This window comes from Biomphalaria glabrata, chromosome 13 (genome assembly GCF_947242115.1).
Source record: "Biomphalaria glabrata chromosome 13, xgBioGlab47.1, whole genome shotgun sequence".
Lineage (NCBI taxonomy): Eukaryota > Metazoa > Mollusca > Gastropoda > Planorbidae > Biomphalaria > Biomphalaria glabrata.
In genome coordinates this window covers 28836539-28862123 of record NC_074723.1, presented here as the reverse complement: position 1 = coordinate 28862123, position 25585 = coordinate 28836539, and the positions used below count along the sequence as shown (strand labels likewise).

General features: G+C 31.3%; 2 protein-coding genes across 4 annotated transcripts in view; one reads left to right on the top strand and one right to left on the bottom strand.

Moving 5' to 3' along the window:
- LOC106070316 (protein ELYS-like) overlaps positions 1-3606 on the bottom strand; it is a 30661-nt gene extending 27055 nt beyond the window's left edge. Inside the window, exons 1-5 of the mRNA XM_056008382.1 lie at positions 3465-3606; positions 1463-1550; positions 1068-1324; positions 581-710; positions 54-200 (exon numbers count right to left, since the gene is read on the bottom strand). Of these exons, the coding sequence (XP_055864357.1) occupies positions 54-200; positions 581-710; positions 1068-1324; positions 1463-1544 (616 nt within the window). The 5' untranslated portion in view covers positions 1545-1550; positions 3465-3606. The remainder of the gene's footprint in view (positions 1-53; positions 201-580; positions 711-1067; positions 1325-1462; positions 1551-3464) is intronic.
- Positions 3607-3836: 230 nt separating this feature from the next.
- LOC106056497 (ER membrane protein complex subunit 1-like) lies at positions 3837-25505 on the top strand. Of its 3 annotated transcripts, none has more exons than XM_056007766.1 (25): positions 3837-3960; positions 6812-6942; positions 7764-7829; positions 7926-8028; positions 8358-8392; positions 9248-9335; positions 9742-9906; positions 10052-10157; positions 10785-10937; positions 11582-11653; positions 11756-11854; positions 12517-12619; positions 13652-13768; positions 13891-13946; positions 14071-14229; positions 14732-14896; positions 16384-16554; positions 17350-17453; positions 17598-17704; positions 18755-18877; positions 19322-19443; positions 20214-20424; positions 20703-20787; positions 21805-21953; positions 22290-25505. In XM_056007766.1, exons 1-25 carry the CDS (start codon positions 3857-3859, stop codon positions 22448-22450), a joined length of 2955 nt encoding a protein of 984 aa, XP_055863741.1. In that variant the 5' UTR covers positions 3837-3856; the 3' UTR covers positions 22451-25505. The 3 variants fall into 3 exon arrangements, with proteins under 3 accessions (XP_055863741.1, XP_055863740.1, XP_055863742.1); XM_056007765.1 differs by having other exon boundaries at positions 12517-12634; XM_056007767.1 differs by lacking the exon at positions 3837-3960 and having other exon boundaries at positions 6867-6942; positions 8358-8391; positions 9246-9335; positions 12517-12634.
- The last annotated feature ends 80 nt before the right edge of the window (positions 25506-25585 follow it).

The following is a 25585-nucleotide window of genomic DNA, read 5'->3' as shown; positions in this document are numbered from 1 at the left end:
ATTTGATGATAACAGAAATGAAATTTATTGTATAAAAGTTAATAAATACTTGCCATCTAACAGTACAGCAATATGTTTATCATAGGAGATAGCTTGCAGCCGCCTAGCATCACCATCAACTACACACGGAGAAATTATCATCATTTTCTTTGGTCTTTCCTCAGTGCTTAGCTGCAGCATCAGCCTATCCAAACAAAGATCTGAAGAGAAACAGAGACAAGTATGATTTCTTTCCCTTGTTCAAGATACCAAACAAAAATAATTAATTACCAATAGTTAATTAACTAATTGGTTAATTTTTTTTCAATTGATTCTTGTGTTGTCAGGTAAAAGAAATAATTGTGCAAAATTTCAGCTTATTCTGAGATTACATGCAGGAGAAACAATGTATACAAACTTTTTACCATACAGACAGAGTGAGTTGATATAAGCTTAGTAAAAAAGAAAAGATCATCTGAGCTTTTCTTATCTACTCAAGACTCATTTATACATTTTACTCACACACATATAACTGTGAAGTTAAATTTTTAGATCAGCACTATTAAAACAAATATGGAGGGAACAAATACAATATTCTCACCTAACAGATATACATATCCTCCAATAGTCCCCACAGCAGCCAGTCCACAAAAAAACTGAAGATGTTTGCTTAATATCCATTTAGGAATCTCATCACAAGTATTAGCAAATATCACTTCAAGAGCAGTGATCTTTGAAAAAAAAAAAAAAATATGTAACAAGTTTAATGTGCAAACAATATCATATGTATTTAGAGATGATATATTAAGAGCCTTGCTAAGCAAAAAAGAGACAAGCTATTGTTATTTTAAAAACTGGAGAATACAAAGATGTTGATTACATGGCTATGGAGACCAGGGGGTGACCTACATATTTTGTAAAAGTACAAAGCCATTGTTTGCAGGGGATTGATTGAAGTTAATTTTCATTTGTAGCTTTGAAACATTTTGCATTTTGTTTCTTTGTTGTACAGCTTTGATGCATTTAACCCTTATGATTTGATTATTTCATGTTCCTCATAGTCTTAACAAGCTTTGCAATTAACTTACTTTCTGGGGTACTTCAATGACTTGCAAAACTTTACGTAGACCAACACTAAATATGCAGAGCTGGCCCAAATCAGTGCTGTTGGTTAAAGCTACCAAGAGAAGATAGCCCCCATGAATCTTGAAATCCTTAACAAATGTGATGCATGTGTCCACATCTTTGAGAGCTTTACCAAATCTCCATGAAGCTAGAATTTCATTAGTTTGACTTGCAAACACCTCCAACAATGAATCTTTATAAATCCAACTGATCTGGCAATCTGTTAATATAAAAAAAAAAATTAACATGATCAAGGTATAGAGCGCCTTATCAATAAAATACAGTTATAGGTTTTAGTCTGAGCTTGTCATTACCCCTTTCCAGTGAATAATATTTTTAAAAATATTTTTTTTTTTACCTTTTGATGTGCCAGCATGAGTTGCTGCTATACCATGACCTTGAAATACTTGTAAAACATCAGGCTTCAATTCTAGTTTCATGTTTTTCTTTAAAAAAAAATTAAAAAATTCTAAATTTATGGGCACCATGTTTTTTTAATGTACAAAAGAAATGCATAATTTTAATTTGACATCAAAGTAATTTATATTATGTAATTCAGACATATATAGCCTAAACATTTTACTGTATTTACTAAACTGTGCCCTAAATAAAAAAAAAAAGGGGAAAAAACAGCATAGTAGAAAATGTAGCTTGTTTTTAAAATGAAAAATGATGTTAATGCAACGTACTGACAAAAGAGCAGTTCAGATCAAAATTACCCAATTTCTTCTAGCATTCTCAACCAATATCACTGTCTCAGATTATTAGATTTGTAAACAGTAAATTATCTGACATTAACAATTCATAACTCTACTTGTATATTTCTAGGTATGTCTACTTGTACAAGGATAAATTAGGTGTAGTAGGATATATTTAAAAAAAAAAAGATTTAATTGGTGTTCTGTCATTTTCATTTTTTTTTAATATTGCCAAATAAATTAATATTTGATAAAGATCCATTTATTAGAATAGTAAGATATATAATATATATATTATCATATATTATCATATTATATATCTAAATCTATAACTACACCTATAATCATCTACTTATCTCTTGGTGAAAAGATAGATCTAACCACCAAAAATAATAGGCCAAAAAGTCAAAGTTTGACTTTGACAGCACATTATTTGATAATGGTTTGACAAAGAAAAGAAAATGTATTAAAATCAGCTCCAAAAACAGAATAAATATTGCCAGGCTCATTAGCATAGACTTAGCCAACCAAAAAAAATATAGAAAAAGTCTAAACCATAGGCATAGACCCTAGGAAGAGATAAAGTCATCCTGGTAACATAGGAAAAAAATACAACACTGACTTACAAATTTGAAATTCTTTTTTCCTAAATAAAAAGACCGCTAAATAGAAGGAAATTGGGTCAGAATCATAGGAAAATGGACACACACGACACATTATATAGTATACATAATACAGTACGCTAGTTTCATATTAAATATTAAAATAAAGATGATTAATATGTAATGACCACAAAAACACTAAACAGCAAGTTGTACGGATTCATGTTATGTCCAGAATAAATTAATTACATTTACACGGCTATTAAAATAAAGATGATTAATATGTAATGACCACAAAAACATTAAACAGCAAGTTGTAAGGATTCATGTTATGTCCAGAATAAATAAATTACGCGACTATACATAGATTTAGATCCAGAATGTAAGGTCAGCATTAGTAAGCATCATAACATCATTATTTTATTATTTTCATTATTCTTTTTCTATTGAACTGACTATTCATCAATTTCACGATGATCATGAGTGTTAACATGTTATTACTCTTACTGTTATGAATAATAAATGATTACTGTTATGAATAATAAATTATCAATTCAAATAAAGAATAAAGTGACTGTGTGTGTGTGTTTTTAGAAAGTCTCCAGTCTCCATCATCATGATCATGTCAATCATGATGATCATCATGATCTAGTCATTCTAGATCTACTCAAACTCACAGTCACTGAGTCACATCTGTAGTCAGGAAAATCTAGATTCACTAACTTTCACTAAGACTAAGATTATAATATTATAATTTATTAAAATTAAAAATTCTTATTCTAGAGTCTAGATCTACTGATCTAGTCTAGAATTTAGTAGAATCTAGAATAGAACTCTAGACTATAGAGTCTAGTATAAAATAATTATAAAAATAGATCTAAATTCTAGACTAGACTCTCGACTCAGACTGAGTCAGACTGTCTCACTCAACTCACTGTCACTGACTCAGTGACTGTGCATCTCATAGAGTATGATAGAGTAGAGTAAGACGAGAGTTGATACTGATAAGAGTAGACTAGATATCTAAGTAATTTTAACAGATTATTATTTAGTGACTTACGTTTTTTAAGTTAGTTTGATAGATGTTAAATCTAGAATTAGGGTCTAGATTTTATTTGTTAAAAAAAATGGAATAGAGAAAAGCAAAAACTAAGGTAACATTGCCGCCTGTGGGAAGCCATCTTGTGTAAATCTAAAAATTATCACGCTCGTGGAAAGAGTACTAGATCTATTTAGTTCGAATCTATTAGACTCTAGGTAGATTTAGATTATTCTAGATCTATAGATCTAGATATTCTATATTATTATTAAATCTATATTATACTAATATAAAGTGAATTGTCAGACTTAGGCAAGAAATCATCATCATAATCATCGTCTTGTGTTTAGTTTGTTTCGTTTTGAAGTATTTTTTTTTGTGTGTGACTTTTTTAGTATCAGCTCAACTAAAACATGGCGAAGCCCATCAAAGCGGTGTTGGTCTTCTTATGCATGATTAGTATACATTCTGTTAATACGTTCGGCCTTTACGAAGATCAGGCTGGATTATTTGATTGGTAAAATGAATAAGCACGTGTATTTATGTCTAAATGGATTAATAAATAAATATAGAGTCTAGAACATGCAGCCTCATGATGATGGCCCCTTCGCCTTCATTCACAGTCACTGAGTCAGTCACCGCTCCTTCAAGACAACACTGAACAGTAACATTCACAACACTCAACACTAATATAAATTAACACTCACAGTGTCAGTGTACTACTGTAGTCAACCTTGAGTTGAGTCATGAGTCAACTCAATAGTACTCATAACATGAATATGATAACTCAAGAAATTCAACTCAAGTGACCATGAAAAATATATAGTAGCTTCTTATATAAGGCACAGCTCATCAAATTCTCCTTTAAGAAACACATCGCTTTTTTTGTTTATAATTAATTAGTTTTTATATTTGGAGCTAAAAACGACGTTTCAGGACACTGCATGTCCAATTTTAGATAAGTTCCTGTATTTTTGTTCCGCTTTTCCAAAGCAGATGGCAGTTTTTTAGATTGTTGGTAACCAAGTATGTAAAGCTATTGTTTTAACCTCCCCGGCAATTCATACCCATATAAGGGATGAAGGCTATATTATATGTTTGATCGTAGGCTGGTGGATATATCAAAATAAGCTTCCAAACATCTTTAGAAAGACATTTCAATCTCATTCATACTGTTAGCTGTTAAATAAAATTAAAAAAGGAGGTGTTTCAACGATAATAATGAATTTAACACATTCTCCTATAGTGCACAAGGCAAAATCGTAATAAGAAATATTATTGGGATTAATAAATCTATGATTTTTTCAATGAATAAACATGACCTACATCAAGATATCTAGAATATATAATTTATGAATGAAAGAAAAAGTGTGGGCTTATAATTTGAAGCCAGAGACTATGCCCACTGCAGGTGATCACTCCAGGCGAGCGCTGGTGGTGAGGAGAGGTATACACTAAGCCTGTAGTGTCACAACCTATGAAACAGGCAGTGGAGGGAAGGGGGAGAGAGTCATGAAAAGAATTATAAGCATCTATGGGAGGGAGGGAATGTTAAGGTGTAACAAAACGAACATCCAAATTCTGAAAAGAAGACGGTCCTTGGATGGGAATTAAAAGAAAGAGAGAGAGAATACATGGAGCCTAGTTGAAAATATCATGTTTATTAAATTATAATAATTAATTTATAGATCTATAATTTATATAGATTTATTTCTGTCTGTTTCTACACATAGATTATATAGGTAGGCATGTATAAATAAATAAACTATTTCGATATATATATATATAGGCATATATATATATATTTATATATATATATATATATATATATATATAGAGAGAGAGAGGCAATATACTATAAATACATATTCCATCCATCCATCCCAGTGGTGCTACAGCCCATGGAGGGCTCTGGCCTGCTTTAACACTTCCTTCCATTCAGATCTCTCCTGGGCCTTTCGTCTCCACGCCCTAACCCCAAGCTGCTTCAGATCTGCTTCCACGTCATCTATCCATCGCATTCGGGGTCTGCTTTTGGGTCGCCTGCCTTTTGGTTTTTGCCTGTATACCATTTTCACCCCTCTGTTGTCTGACATTCTTTCAAGGTGACCTGCCCAACGTAGTCTGTTCTTTTTTATTTCGTTCACTATTGGTGGGTCTTCATATAATTGATATAACTCATGGTTAGTGCGTGTCCTCCACCCTGTTTCATCCTGTTATAAATACATATTGCAGAAGTGAATCTACTTCTTTTAATATAATCTAAATAATTTTTAATTAACACAGATATAATTAATTAGCAATAACATAGTGGTGTTTCTTAATGGTGCTCAATGTGCGCTAAAGGAGAAGCACAAAAACTGCGTTTAGTATAGGAGCATGAAGTGACCTAATTTATTTTAAAATAAAATCTTGACTATGAGTGGTAATTCAAAGAGACACAGCTATTTTTATAGTCCTTTAGTTGCAGAATAAGAATCTGCTTTCAGTTTTTTTGTAAGTTAATCCATCACCAAATAAAAAAATAAAATAAAATTTTGACCTACTTCCCCAATACGGTGTGCCTTATATAAGAATCTACTATAGATCTAAACTTAGAAATCTAAATAAATCAGGGGTGGGCAAATCATGGCCTTATCTTTAATCTAATAATAATACTGTAATAACTGAAGGGAGATGGCTCAACAAGACATAGGTGTTTATTTACATGGAAACAAGACAAGCTAGTGAAACAGGTTTTGTCATTTTCCTTTTGCTGAAAGGTGAAACTATTTCTAGTGAAATGAAAATAGTTGAAAATTAAAGCCAAATGTAAATAAATTGACATATTATGTGTGTATGTATATGATGTTTCATCAAGCCAATCAAGGTCATCTCATCATATCTCCAAGTTTTACCTGTATACTGTATTAGTGTATACATATTGGCTTTGCCTGTGTTATTTGGCGATAAATATTTGGTGGACTCAATCTCCTCTCCCTTCGATAGACTACATAATTCTACTCTCCCTTCTGTTGTCTCCTGCTGTACTGGTTTTTCTCCAATGGTAAAGCACTTGTCTTCTGAATTGAGGGGGACTGTGATTTTGAATTTCAGGATTTTAGGGTGCCTCTGAGTCCACCCAATCTAATGGGTACCTGACATTAGACAGAGAAATTAAAGAGGGTTGGTCATTGTGTTGGCACCTTCATTAACCATGATCATAGAAGCAGGTGACCTTTATGTCATCAGCCCTCTAGATAGCCATGTCTGAAATGGGTACTTTATTTTTTTTTAGATACGAATCTTTTCAGTATTCTTATAAAGCCCAGTTTAAAAGATTATTTAAGAAGTAAATCTTGTCATCATGTTACATGTGGTCTCCACAGGAAACAGGAGTACATAGGTCAGGTGAAGGATTTTCATTGGGATCAAACTCCATCACAGTCTGGGAAAAAAGTCTTCATAGCATCTGAGAAAAATGTGGTTGCTTCAGTCAATGTGCATGATGGCAGTATTGGTAAGTTAGAATGTTCATGGTTGGGTTTTAGGATTTAATATAGTACAGTAAATAAAAAAAAAAGCTCTATTTGATGTTTATTAAAAGTTATACTTGTGAACCTGTTCATGAATATTATTGAATTAATTGACAAGCTTCTTTTCTAAAATACATTGAAGTGACTGAATACTACAGAGCTATAATTAAATTAATATCAAAGTTTTGCTGGGTTTCTTTTGAAAGTTAAATTTTTCCTAGTAACGGTAGGGTATTAAATATTTTTAAAATGTCCTTTGGATGGGCTTTTAAGTTTTTGCAAAGCTTATAGTGAGTCTCGGATCAAGTTGAAACTTTGCTCAATTATTCATTTACTTAGACAATACATGAATCAATAATAATAATAAAAAGTAACCAATTAGACGATTAACTACTAGTAATTAATTATTTTTTAAAATAGCAACAAGGGAAACTAATACTTTGGTATTCAAAGATATGACTATTTGTTGGGTTTAGTCCCCTTTAATAATTGTTAACGCTATTTCTCACTAAGTTGATACTTTAAACAATAATTTATTGTACCTAACAAAACGTGAATCAATAAAAAAAAAAAAGGACTCAGTCAATTAGTTATTGGTAATTAATTATTTTTGTTATAATTATCAAATAAAGGAAACAACTTTCACTTGTACATTATTGGTAGATATAGTTTTAAGGATGGAGTTCTTTCCCATTAGATAAGCTTTTTTTTTTTTTTTTTAAAGGTTTTTTTATATTTTGCTTGCTTTTTAAAATCACTTTAAACACATGCTTGTTCTTTAAGAAAATCTTGTACCTTATTACAGCTTGGCGCAGAATATTTGAGCCCAGCACCAGGGGTAGGATTGATGCTCTTTTACACCAAGGGTCTAGTAAGTAATTAGCCTCTTTCATAAGGTATAATTTTCAGTATTGATTGAAATCTTCGTTTTCAAACTCATACATTTTTTTTTTTGCTTTGTGATCAGATCTTGTGAGTATTCATGCTGGTGGGCAGTTTGTTCGCAGCTGGTCTGCGCCGTCTGGTAGCTTACTGTGGGAGAAAAGCTTGTCTGATGATGTGGATAGCAGGTTAACTTTTCTGCTTTTGGCAGAGCATATTTTATTCTTTTAAAGTTTAAATCTTACATTAACATGATCTAGCAGTTTTAGAAGTTTTCATTTTCATCTGCTCAACTCTTGATCTTACTGAATTTATTTACTTAAAGCAATAATATTTATATTAACCTTTTTTTTTGGTTTTTAATAAAGAGCAATACAAAAATTTTAGTATTTGATACTAAGTATAACAAATATACATGGCATGAAAAGCTTGTTTTAAGCTGTCTTACTTGTTAAATCAGTTTTAAATTGCTACTTTTTCTCATGTCACTTCATAGTTTCAATTTATTTTATTTCAGAGCTTCTGGATTTTTTATTGAAAAGAACAAAAAAGGTACACATTTATTGTTAGTGTAAAAGTTTCATGGAATGAATGACATTTAGTTTAATTATAGATTTCAATAAGTACAGCAAGAATGTTTTTATTTATGATAGTATAATAGCCTCCTTTTTCTTATCATTTGTATTGGCTATGTTGAATTTGAGCATCTCATGGTCACACATTGAAAAAACAAACAAACTGATTTTTTGTGGTTCTTGGATGTTGCTACAAACCGTGGTTGTTATATTCATGCTAGTGCTAAATCTAGAGTTTGACTCTACCTCGAGTGTTAAAAGCTTGACCATGGCTAGTATGAGATGATGAGATCCTGGACAAGAGGTCCATCTAGATGTGTGTAGGGGTATAAGAGGTGTGTTGGTTGGTGACTGGGCTCTGAAAGAGTTGGTGACTGGGCTCTGAGAGAGAGAGCTGGTGATGGGAGACTGATTGTGAGTCAGAGACTGGAGTTTGAGAGAGTTAGCTAGAGTGGTGACAGGAGATTGAGAGAGTTAATTGAGAGTTGTTATAGTAGGAAGGTTTTACTATCAAAGGTAGATAGTACATGTTGGACACCGTTCTATTTTGTTGAAGTGGTCTGATCATCCACATAATTTCTATTGTAGATATGTTAAATAGTTGAATAAAGTATTTTATTTACTATACATATAAGTTACAAAGTCTCCTTGGAGAGTGCTATTGCTCCACTTGTAGATGTTAAGATTTCCTGTTCTCATTAGACTGAACTAGGGCTTGGAGTTTCTTGCCAGTTGCCCAACCCCTTAGACTACCTTCACAACCACCTAGGCATATATATATATATAGGCTGTTTGTGACATGTTGGTTAAATCTCTCCTGTTTCTCTTTCAGATTACCTGATAATAGCAACATCAGGCACATTGTATTGTTTGAAAATGAATGACGGAAGTGAGGAATGGAAAGCTGAAATGCCTCACAGGTTTAGTTGACATATCTATGCATTAAATTTACCTTATTTCTTCTTTTATTTTCTTCTTTTTTACTAAAACTAATTATTAAGATAACAAGCAATAGCTACAACTATTTAGCATTTAAAAGTGGGAGAATGATTTTTCATCCTTTTGGTATTCACAAAGATATTGAAAAATTGAATTTGTTTCTAATTGTAACAAGGCAATGGCTGATTAATAATAAAATTGAATCTTTATTATAATTCTCAATTTTTTTTTGATGGTTATTAAAGAAATAAAAAATATAGTACTTTGAAATGACAATGTAATTTATTTTATTCACATGTTTAAAAAACAAACAATAACTATACCCTTCATTCTTGATTTGAATCATTTTTTATTGTGTCATAGATAATCAACCCATTGTATTTACAGTGACACTATTGAACGATGGTATGTGACTGAACGCAGTGATAATAGTTTCATCGCCATTGGCATCACTCCTGGCCAGAGAGTAACCGTAACAAGTGTTTCTTCGGATGGAGTGGTTAGCAAGACTGCAAAAAATGTTCCTGCTCCGTGGATTGATATACAAACTAGGTCAGTAGTATTAATATAAAAATTTTACTTATACATTTACCTTTTTTTTTCTTTAAGTTTGTATTTTTGTTGTATTTAGACTAAAAAGATATAGGTCTTGTTTGTTTGTAGAGTTTTATAAATGCAATTATGATTTTTTTTTCAGTTGTATTATAATGGAAGATGACAAACATTTTGTTTGCTACTCCCCTCAGACACATTCACTACAGACCCTAGGACTGGATAATGTCACAGTTTTCAAACAGACTGAGGTAGGTGTAATACAACTGTGGATTGTTTGACTAATCACTGAACTAAAGTGTCAAAATAAAACTATTTCTATACTTTTTAAAAATGATAAGATCACTGTTACAAAAGTATACGCCCTGAAGTTGTGTTTTTGTAATTGAATGCTCCGTTTGAAACCAAGTAGGATAATTTTATTATATTATTACATTTTGGCTTTAATAGCCAGCCTTGATTATTTATAGACCACAAGATCTGAAAGGGAAACTTACTTTACTTAATTTTATTATCTTCAATTTGTGCAAACTTGAGATTTTGACAAATTTATTTAAAGAAAACACATTTTGTACTTGTGTTATTCTAAATTTAAAAAAAAATGTTTCTCTCCTGCAGGAAGGTAATTTTTTTTGCTCACATTTACAATTGTTTAATATTTACTCTATTTGGAACAAACAATGTGATAAGTAAAGAGTAAGATTTACATTAGATTACATCTTTGGAATATTTAAGAATGGAATAATGTTATTACTTATTATTCACCTTCTTTGATGATATCCCCCCCCCCACACACACACACACAATGTGTGTGTTAAAGCCACTCAGTCATTTCTAGACATTAAATAGTTAAAATTGTATTCTGTTTACCTTTACAGCTACTGGAGTTTCCACTGACCAAAGAGTCTAAGATTGAAGGTTTGGTCCCTGGTCTTGGATCTGCCATTAAGTTCCGCTCTGCTAGTGATCGTCTTGTTTTTATGGTACTCACACCGCAGGAGACTTTTACTGTGCACAAAGTTCTTGAAAAGGTAAATTGAATAAGATTTGGAATTTTTGTATTGGAAACTCTAACATTTATACAATCTATATGTCCTAATGCTAACTGATAATTATTCAGTCACGTCTGTTTATTTAAATTGCAAAACTCAATTATAAATAGAAAAAAATCGATAACATTTTAGCATAATAATTTGCTGTGATAAAAAATACATTTGTAATGCACAAATTGTGAGACAAATTAACTGAAGGATAATAAAGATTATAATTATTATTATTAATGTAAAATGGATTTAAAGGTTTGTAGTTTTTACAAAGCTTATATCAACTCACATTCAATTAACATAAATACTCAATTAGTCAATTAATTATTGGTAATCAATTATTTTGTTGGATATTGAAAAAGGGAAATAACATGTCCATTATTGGTAGATATAGTTTTAAGGACAGAGTTCTTCCCCTTTAGATAAGCTTTGTTTTTTTTTAAGTGAAATCTCTTAATATTTGTAATAGTAGTTTGTTTTTTCCTTAAAAAAATAGAACCAGTTACTGTATTATATTATTTTGTTTTATTTACTTTCAAAAATAGATTTTGTAATTTCTCAGTAGCTGCTTATGTAAACCCGTGTTGTCATTAATACTTAAAAGTGACTTTAATTTAATTTTTTTTTTTAAGACATATTCTGCTGAGATTGTTAACTTTGCAGAGAAATATATTCTCTTAACATTGACCCAGGCTGATGCTGAGGTAAGGAGTGTTTTAAGTCAATTCAATAACATAATTTTTTTTTTTTTTTTTGGCTAGTACAACTTGACTCAGTACCATTACTGCTTGATCAATGCATTTCAGACTCTACAACTTACTGCAAGAGACCAGTCAGATAATTCTGAGATAATTGACTTGGCACATAGTATACCTTTTGCTCATTACCATGGGCCACCAGTCAAGGTAGGGAGGTTTAACCATTTCTTTGATTTTTTTGGTTGTCTTGTATCTCTTAGATGTTGTCATACCAGGATGAAATTTATATTTCATTTGTGTAGATAAATGATCTTGTTCTGTTTTATCTAACATTTAACTTGAAAACCAACCTGATAATGTGCTAAATTGAGAACTTCTCTAGTCATAGCTTTGCATTTGAAGCATGTATAACTTCAAATATCAAAATGACTTACACTCTTATTTGATATTTTTGAAAAGTAAGATTATCTTTAAAAAGGATGAAATCAATATTTGCCAAAATTTAATATTGTTTTTAAATATTGCTACTTATTTCTGGGTAAGACATGTATACACTATAAATTACAATTTCTTATTTTAGCATGCATGCATAGGATAATGTGTATAGAGAGGCATCACAAATTTGGCATTTCATTTACACATTTTTACCATTCATTGTATTAATCTTATAACTAGTTTTTTTTTTTAAACCTTATAACTGTTTTTTTAAATGATCTTCAGAGCCCAGTTGTTTTTCAAACTTGTTTAAAGCCTAACTTATTTTCATTTCAAGATTTATTCTAAGATTTAAAAAAAATGATTATCAAAATATATGTAACAAAACAGTTAGTTGTATTTTTAGGTTTTAAAAATTTTTTTGTTTCTTTCAGATGTTTCCATTTTTGTTTTCCAAAAAGAAGGACTCTAGTCATCGCCCAGGTTGCAAGCTGATCTTTATAGCTCAAGATTTCTCCATTCACTTTGCTCAGAAAAGTAAGAGTGATGAAAGTAAGGCGAGGTTTTTAATTTTTTTTTAGTCTCCCTACATACTCATCTTGGCCATCCTTGTTAGAGCCTCTCTGCTTTTCAGCTTTTAGCTTTGCTGGCCCTACAGGTAACAAGCTTGGTAACAGGTTGGTTTCTGAATGACACTACAGAATTAGATATTATACAGGTTAATATAGTTAGAAAAAAGAAAGTGAAGCTTCATCTTAAAAATAAGATGGTCCTAAGACAATAACCTATTGTGTGTACCAAGTTTGAAATAAATATGTTAACATTAGTAAATTATAAATTAATCATGTATAAATAAATATTGATTAATATAATTATTTTATACATATACTGGTTCAATGTCATTTATTTTACGGAAGTGGGAGACATTGAAATGTGGGAGGGGTGTGCTTAGGAAGCAAAAACAAATGATAAACTGATACTGTATAATTAATTCTGTGGTTCTTCACTACTGGTACTAACAATTTCTTTACTAAATATGTAGCATACAATAATGCATTCTTTTTTTAAGCTTACTTTGTAGATTAACAGCCAAAGTTGATTTAAGTTCTCAATAATTTTTCTTCTAATACTAATTAGTATAAGAAATATCTTGGTTAGAGTTCAGTTTGATAAACATCTTGGTAAGATTTTAGTTAGAATATGAATAGTTATGAATTTTTATTCTATATCTATCTATTATATCTTAGGAAAATTAGATCTTGAAACAATGCTTTTTCCTAGCTAATATCATTCAAAACATTTGCTGCTTAACATCAAAATATTATTGCTTTAGTCTCTGTACCCTTTGGATAATCCTCCTTTTTTTTTACCTGTTAGTTTCTATATTGCCTATATTGTAAGTGTTTTTTAACCCAAGTTTAAAAAATAACATTGTAAGCATTAATTCAGTCAAGTAAAAATGAAGATTGGAGTTGACTAGCTTTTTATTTAGAACATTTTGTTAAGGTCCTACAAAAACATTTTTTTTTGTAAATAAATTTTATATGTGTGTATGCATTTCATTGTTAGATAAATCACATTGGAGAAGGGAGGAAGCACTGGCCTATATTCTATCTGTGCTTATGGTTGACTTGCCAGTTTCTGAAAATCAAGCAAAATTTGAAGATGAGTTTGGCACTAAAGAAGGTGAATTATTAATTGCTCAGAAGTATTTGTAATTTTGTCCTCACTAATTTGTTACATATGAGACATTTTTGAAAACCTTTAAGTTTGAATAATAAACATTTAATATTTACATATTTTTAAAGAGGACCTCCTGGCAATGTTTTATAAAAGACTTAAAGCTCAATTTTCTCAGTTACGTGTAAGTCATTTTTTTTTTTTAGATAAGTATATTAGTTTTAAAATCATTTGTCAGAATAATATTTTTCGTTTTTGTGATTGTAAAGGTTATGATCTTAACCTTTTTTTTTTTTGGTCATTGTCAGGGTTTCGCTATCACCCTGGTTGATCGTGCCCTTGGCCACCACCACCATCATACCAAGTCCATTGATGCCATAGAAGAGGAGGAACCTGAGGAAGAGGATTTGATTAGAGACGGTTTTAATCTGCACAAGATCATTGTTGTAGCCACAGCCCCAGGAAAGGTTTGTCAAGAAAAGACAAATTTATTTGATTTTAATGCTGTCAGCCATTTTTAACCTCATGGTAATCTTTGACTTGTATATTAAGTTGGAAGTAAAAAAATTAACCCTTTGCAGCCTGATAAAAGGCTGTAGTAGTACAGTTCACACTTCTCTCGTCAACACTAAAGGTGGTGTGTGATCAGATAGCTGTCTCTCCCAAAGGATGGTGTACTCCTTTAAATATCAAGTTAAAAATTCCCTGTCTTCATCTGCCTTTCAACTTAGGGTACTAGTTTTTATGCTAACTGCTCTAATTCCTCAATAATCCTCAACCACCTGAGAGTCATAATATGGCTTGAACTTATTTCATTTTAAATTTGATATTACATAATGCCTGATAAACTACTAATGCTTCTTTTTTTTTTGTTTAGGTACAATTATCTATTTTTTTAAGTTAAAATACTTTTTTGCAGAGATATTGTCCTCACTATTGACATATTTTACTCATTTCTGTTGTCTGCAGATTTATGGAATTCGAAGCCACACTGGTAAAATAGCTTGGCAACAGTTCATTCCGGATCTTGTACCGTTCAGCCGCTTTAATACCCAAAAGCTGCTTCTGGTCCTGCAAAGATCAACTGCTCACTTCCCGCATGAGCCTCAGTGCACAGTTTTGGGTGTTAGCCAGGTAAATGAATCTGTTTTCATTTTTACAAAGCTTATATTAACTCACTCTGTCTGTCTGTCTGGTAAAAGTTTGTACACGTTATTTCTCCCAAACCCCATCAAGCTGAAATTTTAAAGAATTATTTCTTTTACCTGACAATGACAAAAAAGATAGCTTTATCTATACTCAATTGAATTATCGCTTGCAAACAATATCTTCAAATTAACATACAGATGTCTGGCAAAAAGAGGACATGTCCACCTTTTTTAGGTCACATCCTCAGTGTAAAGTTCTTTGTATTATTTTAATACCTCTCTGGTATTATAAGAATGTCTTTTAAATATTAATTAAATATCTTTCTTCACACCAGAATTTCTTGTTGCGTATGTCTACTAGATGTATTGAGTACTACAACTAAATAGCACAACAAACACAGATACAGAACTTGACTTGAATAGCAGCTTATTTATTTATTTGATATAAAATATTAACACACATTGGCAAGTCCAGCCATCAATGAATACAAGAAATTATCCACATAAATCCATCTTAATACTCTAAGAAATCTAGCAAGTACACAACTAGTAACGCTCTCTATATACGTTCTATACTCTTCTAAAACATGGAGATTACTGACTTCTAACCATGTGGTCAACTCTCAGAACGAAACTTTTTACCCATAATTCTCAATTAGGTTTCTCTTTCGCGTGAAACATTATAAACACAATAAAAAGTTAGTACTCCTTGATTCCTGACTAGTTCATGTCACAAACAATGATGTGACACAGACCTGGGTGGTATTGGCTTAAAGTGTGAAAATGTCTGGCTTTCTTATAATTTTTAAACCTACAAATTCAAGTGTATAAAGTACATAGAGGAAAGAGGTGTTGTTGTTGGCAGTGTTCAGTTCTTTGGTCAGTACCATAAACTTGAAAATATTTATAGGGGAGAGGATTTTTCTTTATGAACAGAGATTGTTTTTCTATTGAAACCTGTCATTCAAAGATCTGTGGATTTTCTTTGGACAAAACATTTTGGCTCTTTAATGCACAGTTGTGATACAGTGGACAAAGGAAAGAACAAGTCTCTTGATTGATTCATTAAGATGCATACTTCTCACAATCTGAATCAAATGTTCTACATGCATGTTCGCATGAAGGCTAAACTTGCAAAAAGGTTGCATCGTCTAAGAAATATGATAGTCAATGTAGTAGTTCTACAGCATATGATTTACTGACACATTGCTTAGTTTTCAAACTTGCTTTGTCTTTGTGGTTGTTTTTTTTTTATTGTTTTTTTTTTTTTTTCCCTCCTTTGTTAAGTGTGCAGGTGTCTGGTAATACATTTGATAATGAAACATGTAATTGGCTTGTGACAAATATCTGTGATTTTGAATCCAGTTTAATGCATTTTTATTGTTTTCTATTTCTATAATATGTTTTATGTTTTGTTGTTTATTTATATTGATAGTGCAAAGATAAATCCTTTGACTTTCATTCCTTCAATAGAAAACTGGCAATGGACTTCTTGTGTCTTTCAACCCTGTCACAGGAGCCATTCTCCCAGGCCATCAAAGTCAAGGCCATGACACTGGGTTTAAGGTTCTTCAAGCTGAGATGTTGGTAGATATGGACTCTGATTTTTTAAAGGGCATCGTACTTATCGATGATAAAATTAAGGTATGTATAGTATAGTTTGAACTTGTTCAGCTTTCCCTTAGTCAAATTGAAATTAATGTATTGTCATCATTATTTTTTTTTTTTGTTTCTTAAATTAATTTATCCTTAGTTCTTTTTTTTAAACACAAAATGCAATTGTAATTGAGGTCATCACATGGAAGGAGTGTCCAAGTAATGTAACCTAAACAATATTTCTTACAAACATTAATGTTTATGACAAACTTGCTTCTCATCTACTTGATCATATAGAATACATGCTTCAGTGGCAACTTAAAGTTCATAGAGTTTTTTAACTACTTGTATGTTCTCTGTTCTCATTTGTTAGAGTTAATGTATATATTCTCTTTTGTTAGAGTTAATGTATGTATTCTCTTTTGTAAGAGTTAATGTATATATTCTCTTTTGTTAGAGTTAATGTATATATTCTCTTTTGTTAGATTTAACTCTTTCTCTCCGTAATTATTTACCACATTCTGTTGGAATCAAGGTTGGTATTGTCAGTTAGGAGAGAAAGAGTTAATGTATATATTTTCTTTTGTTAGAGTTAATATATGTTGATCTCTTTTGTTAGAGTTAATGTATATGTTCTCTTTTGTTAGATTTAATGTGACCTTGAAGCTGATTTAGGGATCAAATTAATTTAAGAGAAACTAAAAACTAAAAAAATATAAATATTTTTATTTTTAATTTTTTTTTTACTTTCTTTGTAAGTTACTCTTGTCTGTTTTGATTGTTTGGTATCATAGCATGGGGAAAAAAAACAACTAACATAACAATGTTTGTGTTTTTTGTTAGTTTCATGTTTATCCCCCAACAAGTAAATCTATTCTACAAGAGTCCAGAATGCAACATTTCTTTCATTTGATTAACCCAGACACTGGCTTTATGACAGGTTACAGGTCAGAATTCATGTATCATTTTAAGGTCTTAAAAGTTGTTCTGTTCTCGTTACTTGATTAACAGTACATCATCTGTTATAGATTCAAATGAAAAAAAAAAGAGTGTGAGTTAAGTTCATCTACATTTGTCTCTTTATTTTTCAGACTTTTACCGAATAAAGATGGTGAGATAGACATTGAAGAAATATGGAATCTAGATTTGCAGAAATCTCAACAAACTATTACTGGAGTGTATGGGAAGAGAGCAATAGGTGAGTTGTACTCAACTGTCAGCCTTCAAGACCAGGCAAACGTTCTTAACCCTTTGACAACTAGAGTCGCAGGGAGTCGCCGCTACTGGTTGACAACTAGAGTCGCTGGAATCGCCGATTTTGGGTTGTTTCGTTTACGCACGCACTGCTAGTTTATAAATAACTATTTATACCTTTACTAACTCTGACCTAGTAGAGCGATAGTGATGCTATTTTTAGGTGTTTATTTTGTATCTGCAGCATGTTAGAATGGATTTTTATGATTTTTTAAAAATTACATTTTTTTTTGCTAGCCTAGAAAATGGAACATATTTAGGCTTAATAGAATAAGATTTTAATGGGAATATTAATGTTTTAGCAGTAGAATAAGGATATAATGATTGAGGTAAGTGATTTAGAGCCATATGAGACCGATAGTAGTGAAAATAAATAAAAAATTGATGCTAGATCCAGTATTGAATATGTTAGATCTAGTTAGAACGGGAGATTGGAAGGCAACTAAATATGACATGATATTTTAATGTTTTTGAGCTCTGTAGGCCTATTTATGATTTCAAACATAATGCTTAACCCTAGGTCTATTTTTTCTATTATAAAAAGAAGGTTTTTGTTAGGTTTTATTAGTTTTTTTCTGTGAATTTAGTCAAAAAATTGATTTTTTAAAAATAGCTGATACAGAGTTATATCCCTTCTCTTAGGGATGGGGTAGATAGTTTCTTACAACTGCTTAGTGGTGAAATGGTTAAGCCAGAACAAATTCCCATTTAGAGCAGGTTAAAGTTAGGGAATTCAGTTAAGTTTTAAAGTCACAAATATAAATCCTGTTGCCTCTACCATGACCATCAATTAGGTAGAAGCTTTGTCTAGTGAGATTTCATTGTTGGTTTCCTATTAGTCTAGTTAGAGCAGTTAAGAAGCTGGATATAAGAATTAATTGTGTGTCCCTGTAAATTATGTGTATCATTTAATCATTATAAAATCTTTTTTTTTCCCAGCTAAAAGAAACTGATTAAAAAAAATGCTTAACTTAATCATACTTTTTTCTTTTAGAACATGTCCATTCTCAAGGACGTGTGTTGGGTGACCGTAGTGTGTTGTACAAATACTTGAACCCAAATCTAGTTGCGCTGGTGACTGAAGGGGAGGAACAGCAACAATCTTCAGTCAGTAAAGGTACATTTATAAGACTTTTTTATCTGAGTACTAAATGTTTTTAATGTGGCTGTCGATTGTTCAATATATTTAACACTCGACAAATCTTGTGAATGTCTGATTTTATATAGTAGTAGTTAGATTAATTAAATTATTCAACAGAAATCTTTGGTTCTGTTATTTGAAAAATTAACTCGGTCAAACTCCTTATTTAATTTTTTTTTAAAATAAATAGATTAAAAAGCTTATATCTTTGATTGTAATGTTTTGCAAAGTTAGACAAATATAGCTGTTAGAAGCTATGTTAATTACTACAGCATTGCATTACTTAAGTACATTCACTTCACCAGATATTATTCCAAATTCTCCATTCATAAAACATTATTTTAGACAAATAGATTTATTATGTCCTGTGAGATCTAAAGATGTGACAATTTAAATTTTGTATCTTGTGTGTCCCTTCAGGTCCAACGCCATTTTTCTCCATTTATCTGGTGGATGGTGTGACTGGACACTTGGTGTACCATCAGACCCACAAGAGATCAAAAGGTCCAGTCAAAGTAGTTCATTCAGAGAATTGGATTGTGGTAATACTTTGAGACTGTTTTGTAAACTGAGTGTTTGGGATCAGGATTTTTAATCAGGCATCTTAGCAATAAAATTTCCAAATCTGTCAAATGAATTAGATCAATTTTGTAAAAGCTTTAAGGGTTTTCCAATTCTAGTTATTAGTTATTTCTAGCAGACATTCATCGGTCAACTTAAACATAATAAAAATCATACTTAATTCATTGGTGGTCACATGCCCCCAGCTAGTCCACCCCCACCTCACCACACCTGTGTATACTAAAAATTTCAACAGAGCCGACACAGACGTCCCTTAGGCATGTATTAGACAAACAATGGCACTATCTAATTGTGTATATCTCATTATAACAAGTGGACAACATAAATACACTACATATAGAAGCTTCAGTGAGTATGAGCAATTAAGCAAGCTGGGTCATGTTACTATTTACCACTGGGGTGGTAATTTGCATATGGGTGAATGACTTTGGACCAGAAGAATGTTTTGACATTACTATGGTCTAGAGGTTTGATTCCCTTTCTAGTGCCTTACTGCTAGGCAGTGTTGTTTCCAGGGTCACTGGTTCAAGCGCAGTCCCTTATTTTCGTTGCATTTAATTCACTAATTTCATTTAAAAACTTGGTCCCTGGTACTGCTTTTCATTTATGTTTAATATGTATGCATGATTCATTTGTTTTAGCCATTAGCTTCACACTTATATTTAAGCTGTTTAAAGGAGAAATTGTCTTTAAAAAAAAAAGTATTTTGTATGTTTGACTGTTTCAACAGTATTCCTATTTTAATGAGAAACATCGACGCAGTGAGATTGGTGTACTGGAGCTCTATGAAGGGAAAGAACAAAGTAACAGCACAGCCTTCTCCTCTTTCTATCCTCCGCCTCCTCCCCTGGTGCTGCGTCAGTCTTACATTTTCCCTGTGCCCATATATGCTATGGAAGCCACTGTTACAGAGAAAGGCATCACCAGCAAGAATATTATCAGTCAGTATTGATGTTATTTTATGCCTTTGACATAAAACTATTTCATTTTACACTTGATTAACAACTGATTAGTTTTACATTAAAAAAAAATTAATATTTATGTACCGGTATGCATATCAACTTAAAGATCTAAAATAACTCTCTGATAAGATAATTGGTAATTTTTTTCATCTTTGTCCCAATAGAAATAGATGTGAATTAAGCTGAAGTTTGGTGCACAGCTGAGAAAGAGTAGCAATTATTGTACTTGTGTAACTTGGATTTTTTTTCCTTTACAGTTGCCTTAAAGACTGGAGGAGTATTGTCCTTACCAAAAGCTTTGCTTGATCCACGAAGGCCAGTCATACCAACTCCTGAAACAATGTAAGTTCAAATCAGGCATTATTTCCCTCCATCATTAACTCTTTGATTCCTGATTTATTTTCCACATTCTGACAAAATAAATTTTTTTGCCCTTTTCGGAGTGTTAAAAAATGATTCAGATAAACTTAAATAATTATTTTTTTTGTAATTAGAAACTTAAATATTTTTTTTGATATATTTAGTATAGAATTACATGAAAATGCATGCCCTTTTTAATATAACAAAAATTAATTTTTATACACCAAAATGTTTTTGAAAATTAAAAACAAAATGTGAAACAAAAAACTGAAAAAAACTCTTCTAGGTCTAGATGTAGACAAAATTTTATGCTCCATAGTGAAAAAAAATCTTATCATATATATCCATATTGTCAGTATTTATGTATAAAGCAAATTTAAAACAAAATAAAAATCTTGAGCAAAAAATCCATGTCTCTTATCATAGAAAAAATGAAAATTGACCAACTGTGGACAAGTAAACACCTCTAACTCTAGACTAGATTTAGGAAATATATTATAATCCAAATGATTTTTTATGATATTATTCTTATATTCCCAAAACTTATATATATATATATATATATATATAACACATTTAAAAACACATTAAAAAATTGTCTTGAGCTCATTATCATGTCACTACTATCTGAAACATCATGCTAAAGAAAATTAAGTCCTTTAAGCCCCCACTATTTACAAATATCTTTCTCTATAAAAATACATTGAAAGAAGGAAATTCCAGATCTTTAGCAGAGAAAAACTATTCAAGATAAACTTTTAAGCAATTAAAAACATACGAAAGAAAAAAAAAATTAATTTAAAGGACAGATGTAGCCAGTATTGTTCGGATTATTCCGTACATCTCGGGCTGGGTCAAATCAACGCTGGGAGCATTGTTATGGTGTCAAAGAGTTAAGCTAATTTTTTTTTTTTTTTTTTTTCTAACTTTGAAGGTAACATCTTTTATATCCCAAAGCTCTTACTCAGCACTAACAACTTTCTTTTCTTTCTCTTGCAGGGAAGAGGGCACTATTCCTTATGTTCCAGAGATTCCACTCAGCACAGAAGCTTTGGTCAATTACAATCGCAGTGTATTTAATGTGGATGGTGTGTTCACATCTCCAGCTGGTCTGGAATCAACATCACTGGTCTTTGTCTATGGCATTGGTAAGTATCATCATTTGCTTTTATTTGTCTTCTTAGAAACCCTTAATTAAATAGATTAATATAAGTTGTAGAATTTGATTACATAAACTGATAGTTACTAAATAGTTTCAAACTTTTTTTTAAATACGGGTGTCAGAACAATTATTTAGATTATGTATTAGATTTTCAAAAACATTGTTTCGAATTGTGCGCATAGCTAGCAATTGGTTCAACATCAATGTAGCATCTTTATAGATTGTTTATCTTTTAGTCAGTACACTTCAATTTTGATTTTTTTTCCTGAGTCATAAAGTCTTTTAACAAGTATGTTTATAAATTCTAAAAAAAAATGTACAGATATCTTCTATACACGAGTGACGCCATCACGCATGTTTGATGTCTTGAAAGAAGATTTTGATTACTTGTTTATCGGCGGAGTCCTGGCTTTGATGATCATCTTGTCTTTTATAACTCAGAAGTTGGCAGCTATTAAAGCTTTAAAGAGGGCATGGAAATAATGCCACATGAGATATATTATATATAGTGAAAACTAAGTTTCTGTAGCCATGAGGTAGTGTAAGTTTCAGTACACTAGCTATCCTGCCAACTGTGTTAATTTTTATGGGTTTTTTTTGTGTAAGAAAATAGTTGTCATATTTCATTTGTTCTAATTTATTGAATATTTGGTGTAGATGTAAGAGTTAAAAGTTAACATTGTTTTGCTTGGATTACACAATGTTTTCTCTTACATACATTGTAATTGTGTTTTTGATCAGTTTGAATATGAGTACATTTGGGGGGGGGGGGGGGGGGCAAAAGGTGTGTTGATAAACTGCAGCATTTATTAGTTGGATAGATCTGTAGTTAGGTTTTCAGCCATGTATGTATCATTTTAAAGGACATTGGCTCTGAATAGGTCTGACTGTGATTCTGTTTTAGTGAAATGTGTTGTTGTCACTAAGACTTGATTAGTCAGGTTATCCTTTTTATTTTGTGAATGTTAGGAGAACCAATGTTTTGTATCAATGGAATAAATACATTAAAATGTTTAAATTTATATGAATTCAGAATTGCTCGGGTGATGAAACTTTACATTTAAGAAAGGATTTCAAATGTCTGAAATAGTCATGTTATAAAAGTTAAAGATAGCATGCAGTAGAGAATCAATGGGTTGTGTGCTGTAGAAGAGACATTGAGTTTGCTTGATGTTAGCAACTCAAGTATAGTGGAAACTGTATGAAATGTATTTCATAATTATTTAAGTGGTGCACTAGATGTGAAATGTGTTTAAAACATATGTTTTGTATAAGATGTATGAAATGCATAGAATACATTATTCATTCTCTTATGAAACTGTTTAGTGTGTGGCTCAGGGATGGGAGGAATATTTTGTTTCAAGGAACTATTTATTTTTATGTAGTGATTAGAATTTGAATGCTTACTCTGTTGTGATCAATCAAAATACAAGATAGTGAATGTTGCCTGTGAGTTGTCTATTAGAGTTTTAACAAATATATCTATATTTTGCTCACATTCATTTTAAAAAAAACCAACTTACTACAATTTATGTTTTTCTGGCATTTTTTAAATATTTTTATCCATAAAATGAAGAAAGTAATTCTATGCTAATTTTTTAAATTATATAATAGACTTTAAAGCATTTTGATAAAATAAAAAACTTGAGAAGTAATCCCATAGATCTAGTTGGTAAAAAGTACACTCTTTTCCATTTGTCTAGCATTATATTAACATGGTAAGTTGTCTGGTTGATGGCATTGCAAAAAATTATTCTTGAGGTAAGGGTTGTTTTAGTCCTCACAAGTGTTAAGAAAAAAAAAGCCATGAGGCAGTTCATTGTAATCACTGATTGCATTAGTGGTTTTGTAGTTTGTCCCTACTGCCATCAAGTATTGGACACTCTTTGTATTTTATTTTATAAAGATATTATTTGCTTTCTCTGATTGTTTTGAAACAATTTTATGTAATGATATATTGTTAGTCAATCTTGATAGATCATCTTCATCAAACTCCAGTTAAGTGAGGGCCTGAGAGGATCAAACCATCTCTTGAAGAAGCCCTGGGCAGAAACCCTGCGTAATGCACATAGAGTACCAGGCAGGTCAAGAACTTATAGCTTCCCAGACCTGTAGAGACTCAGCAAGTCTGGGGGTAGTCCAAAGAATGAGACATGGTTTCTCCTTCCTTCTTCCAGTGAGCCAAAGTGGCCTGCCCTGCATCCTGCTATAATAGCTTGTTCAGTCCTGAGCAGCCTCCACCACAGGGAGGGAACATCAGTATGCCTCATGTGCTCCCACACTCTTTGGGTTTCTTGGGACTTGTCCCAGCACTCTTGACAAATAATATCCAGTCTACTAGATAAATAACCAGTAAATATTTTTAACTAATAATAATAAGCCAAGCATATACCTTACTTTTTATGTATTTCAACAGACACTATGCTTTTTTTTTAATGATCTTGTTATCCTGTTTTACAAGTCTGAAAAGGTTTCTCTTTAAGCCTGTACACTTTAAAAAAAAATTACAAAATTATTATTTTATAAACATAGTAGTTGTACATGCTTATGTAATCATTTTCTTTTTAAAAATTGTCTTGGTTGATATAGTGTCTGTGAATGAAAACGAAACATTTTGAAAGTCTGATTGAATATTTGAAACTTCTCACATCCAAGATGTTTCTCTCATTGTTGTAAAGCCTAATGTGAGAAATGTGTGCTCGTGTACTAAGTAGTCTCTTAGGTTTTAGAGACTGCACTACTGCCACCTAGTGGCAAGCTCAACTCTAGCATTAGTGAGGATAAATACAATTTCGCGTGCAATGCAAAAGTTATCACATTTTTCCTAAATCCATCAAATCTCTTGTCTACTTGGCCAGGGTTTTGGGCATTATATCGATAGCATAGAAGTCATTTCATGCCATAGACCTCATTAATTAATTCATTGGTAGGCTTCTTTTTACTATTATTTAATTCTTTTCATGGAAATATAGACATTTTGACCTCATCATTCCATTTGTTCTCTTATGTATGCATACTTCTGTGTAAACACTATTACTTGAGGGGTTGCCTGTATAAGTTAATTGATTAGTCCTTAATTGACATTCCCTTCTCTAAGCTGGCTTAGTAGGCCTATACAACATCAGTTTCATCCAGTTATTACTAGTGTGGCAAGGCAGAAGTGCTAAACATACAAATATTTTGAATTTCATCCCAGTAACAATAAGCTTGCTTAAGTTGCATTAAGAGATATTTTTTTTGATTTGACTGTATTACTATTAATATGTGTATTGAAACAATACACGTGATATTACATTTATTGGTGACCTTTATCCATAAAGATAAATTTACTAGGGACTATATGACTTATTTTGATAGCCTCTTAACTTGCACTGAACTATAAATGTTTCTTGCCTTACTTCTTGTGTATTATGTTCAACTGAAGTCAAAACAAAAACAAACAAAACAAATTATTATTGTCTTTTGTTATTTTATTATTTATTATTCAAGTTTAATGAGAAATTAAGATGCTAGAAATAAAGTTGTTTTTTTTTTTAAATCATGTCTTTGATTAGTTTATTTTATGTTCCTTATGTTTATGTAAATATGTTGTTATATTATTTTCTAAATATCCATGAA

Excerpts from the sequence above, each read along its gene's own strand:
- LOC106056497 (XM_056007765.1), top strand. The coding sequence starts at position 3,857 with ATGGCGAAGCCCATCAAAGCGGTGTTGGTCTTCTTATGCATGATTAGT. Across the intron at positions 11,855-12,516 it reads ACCATGGGCCACCAGTCAAG|ATGTTTCCATTTTTGTTTTC; the intron begins GTAGGGAGGTTT and ends TGTTTCTTTCAG. Across the intron at positions 20,425-20,702 it reads CACCAGCAAGAATATTATCA|TTGCCTTAAAGACTGGAGGA; the intron begins GTCAGTATTGAT and ends TTTCCTTTACAG.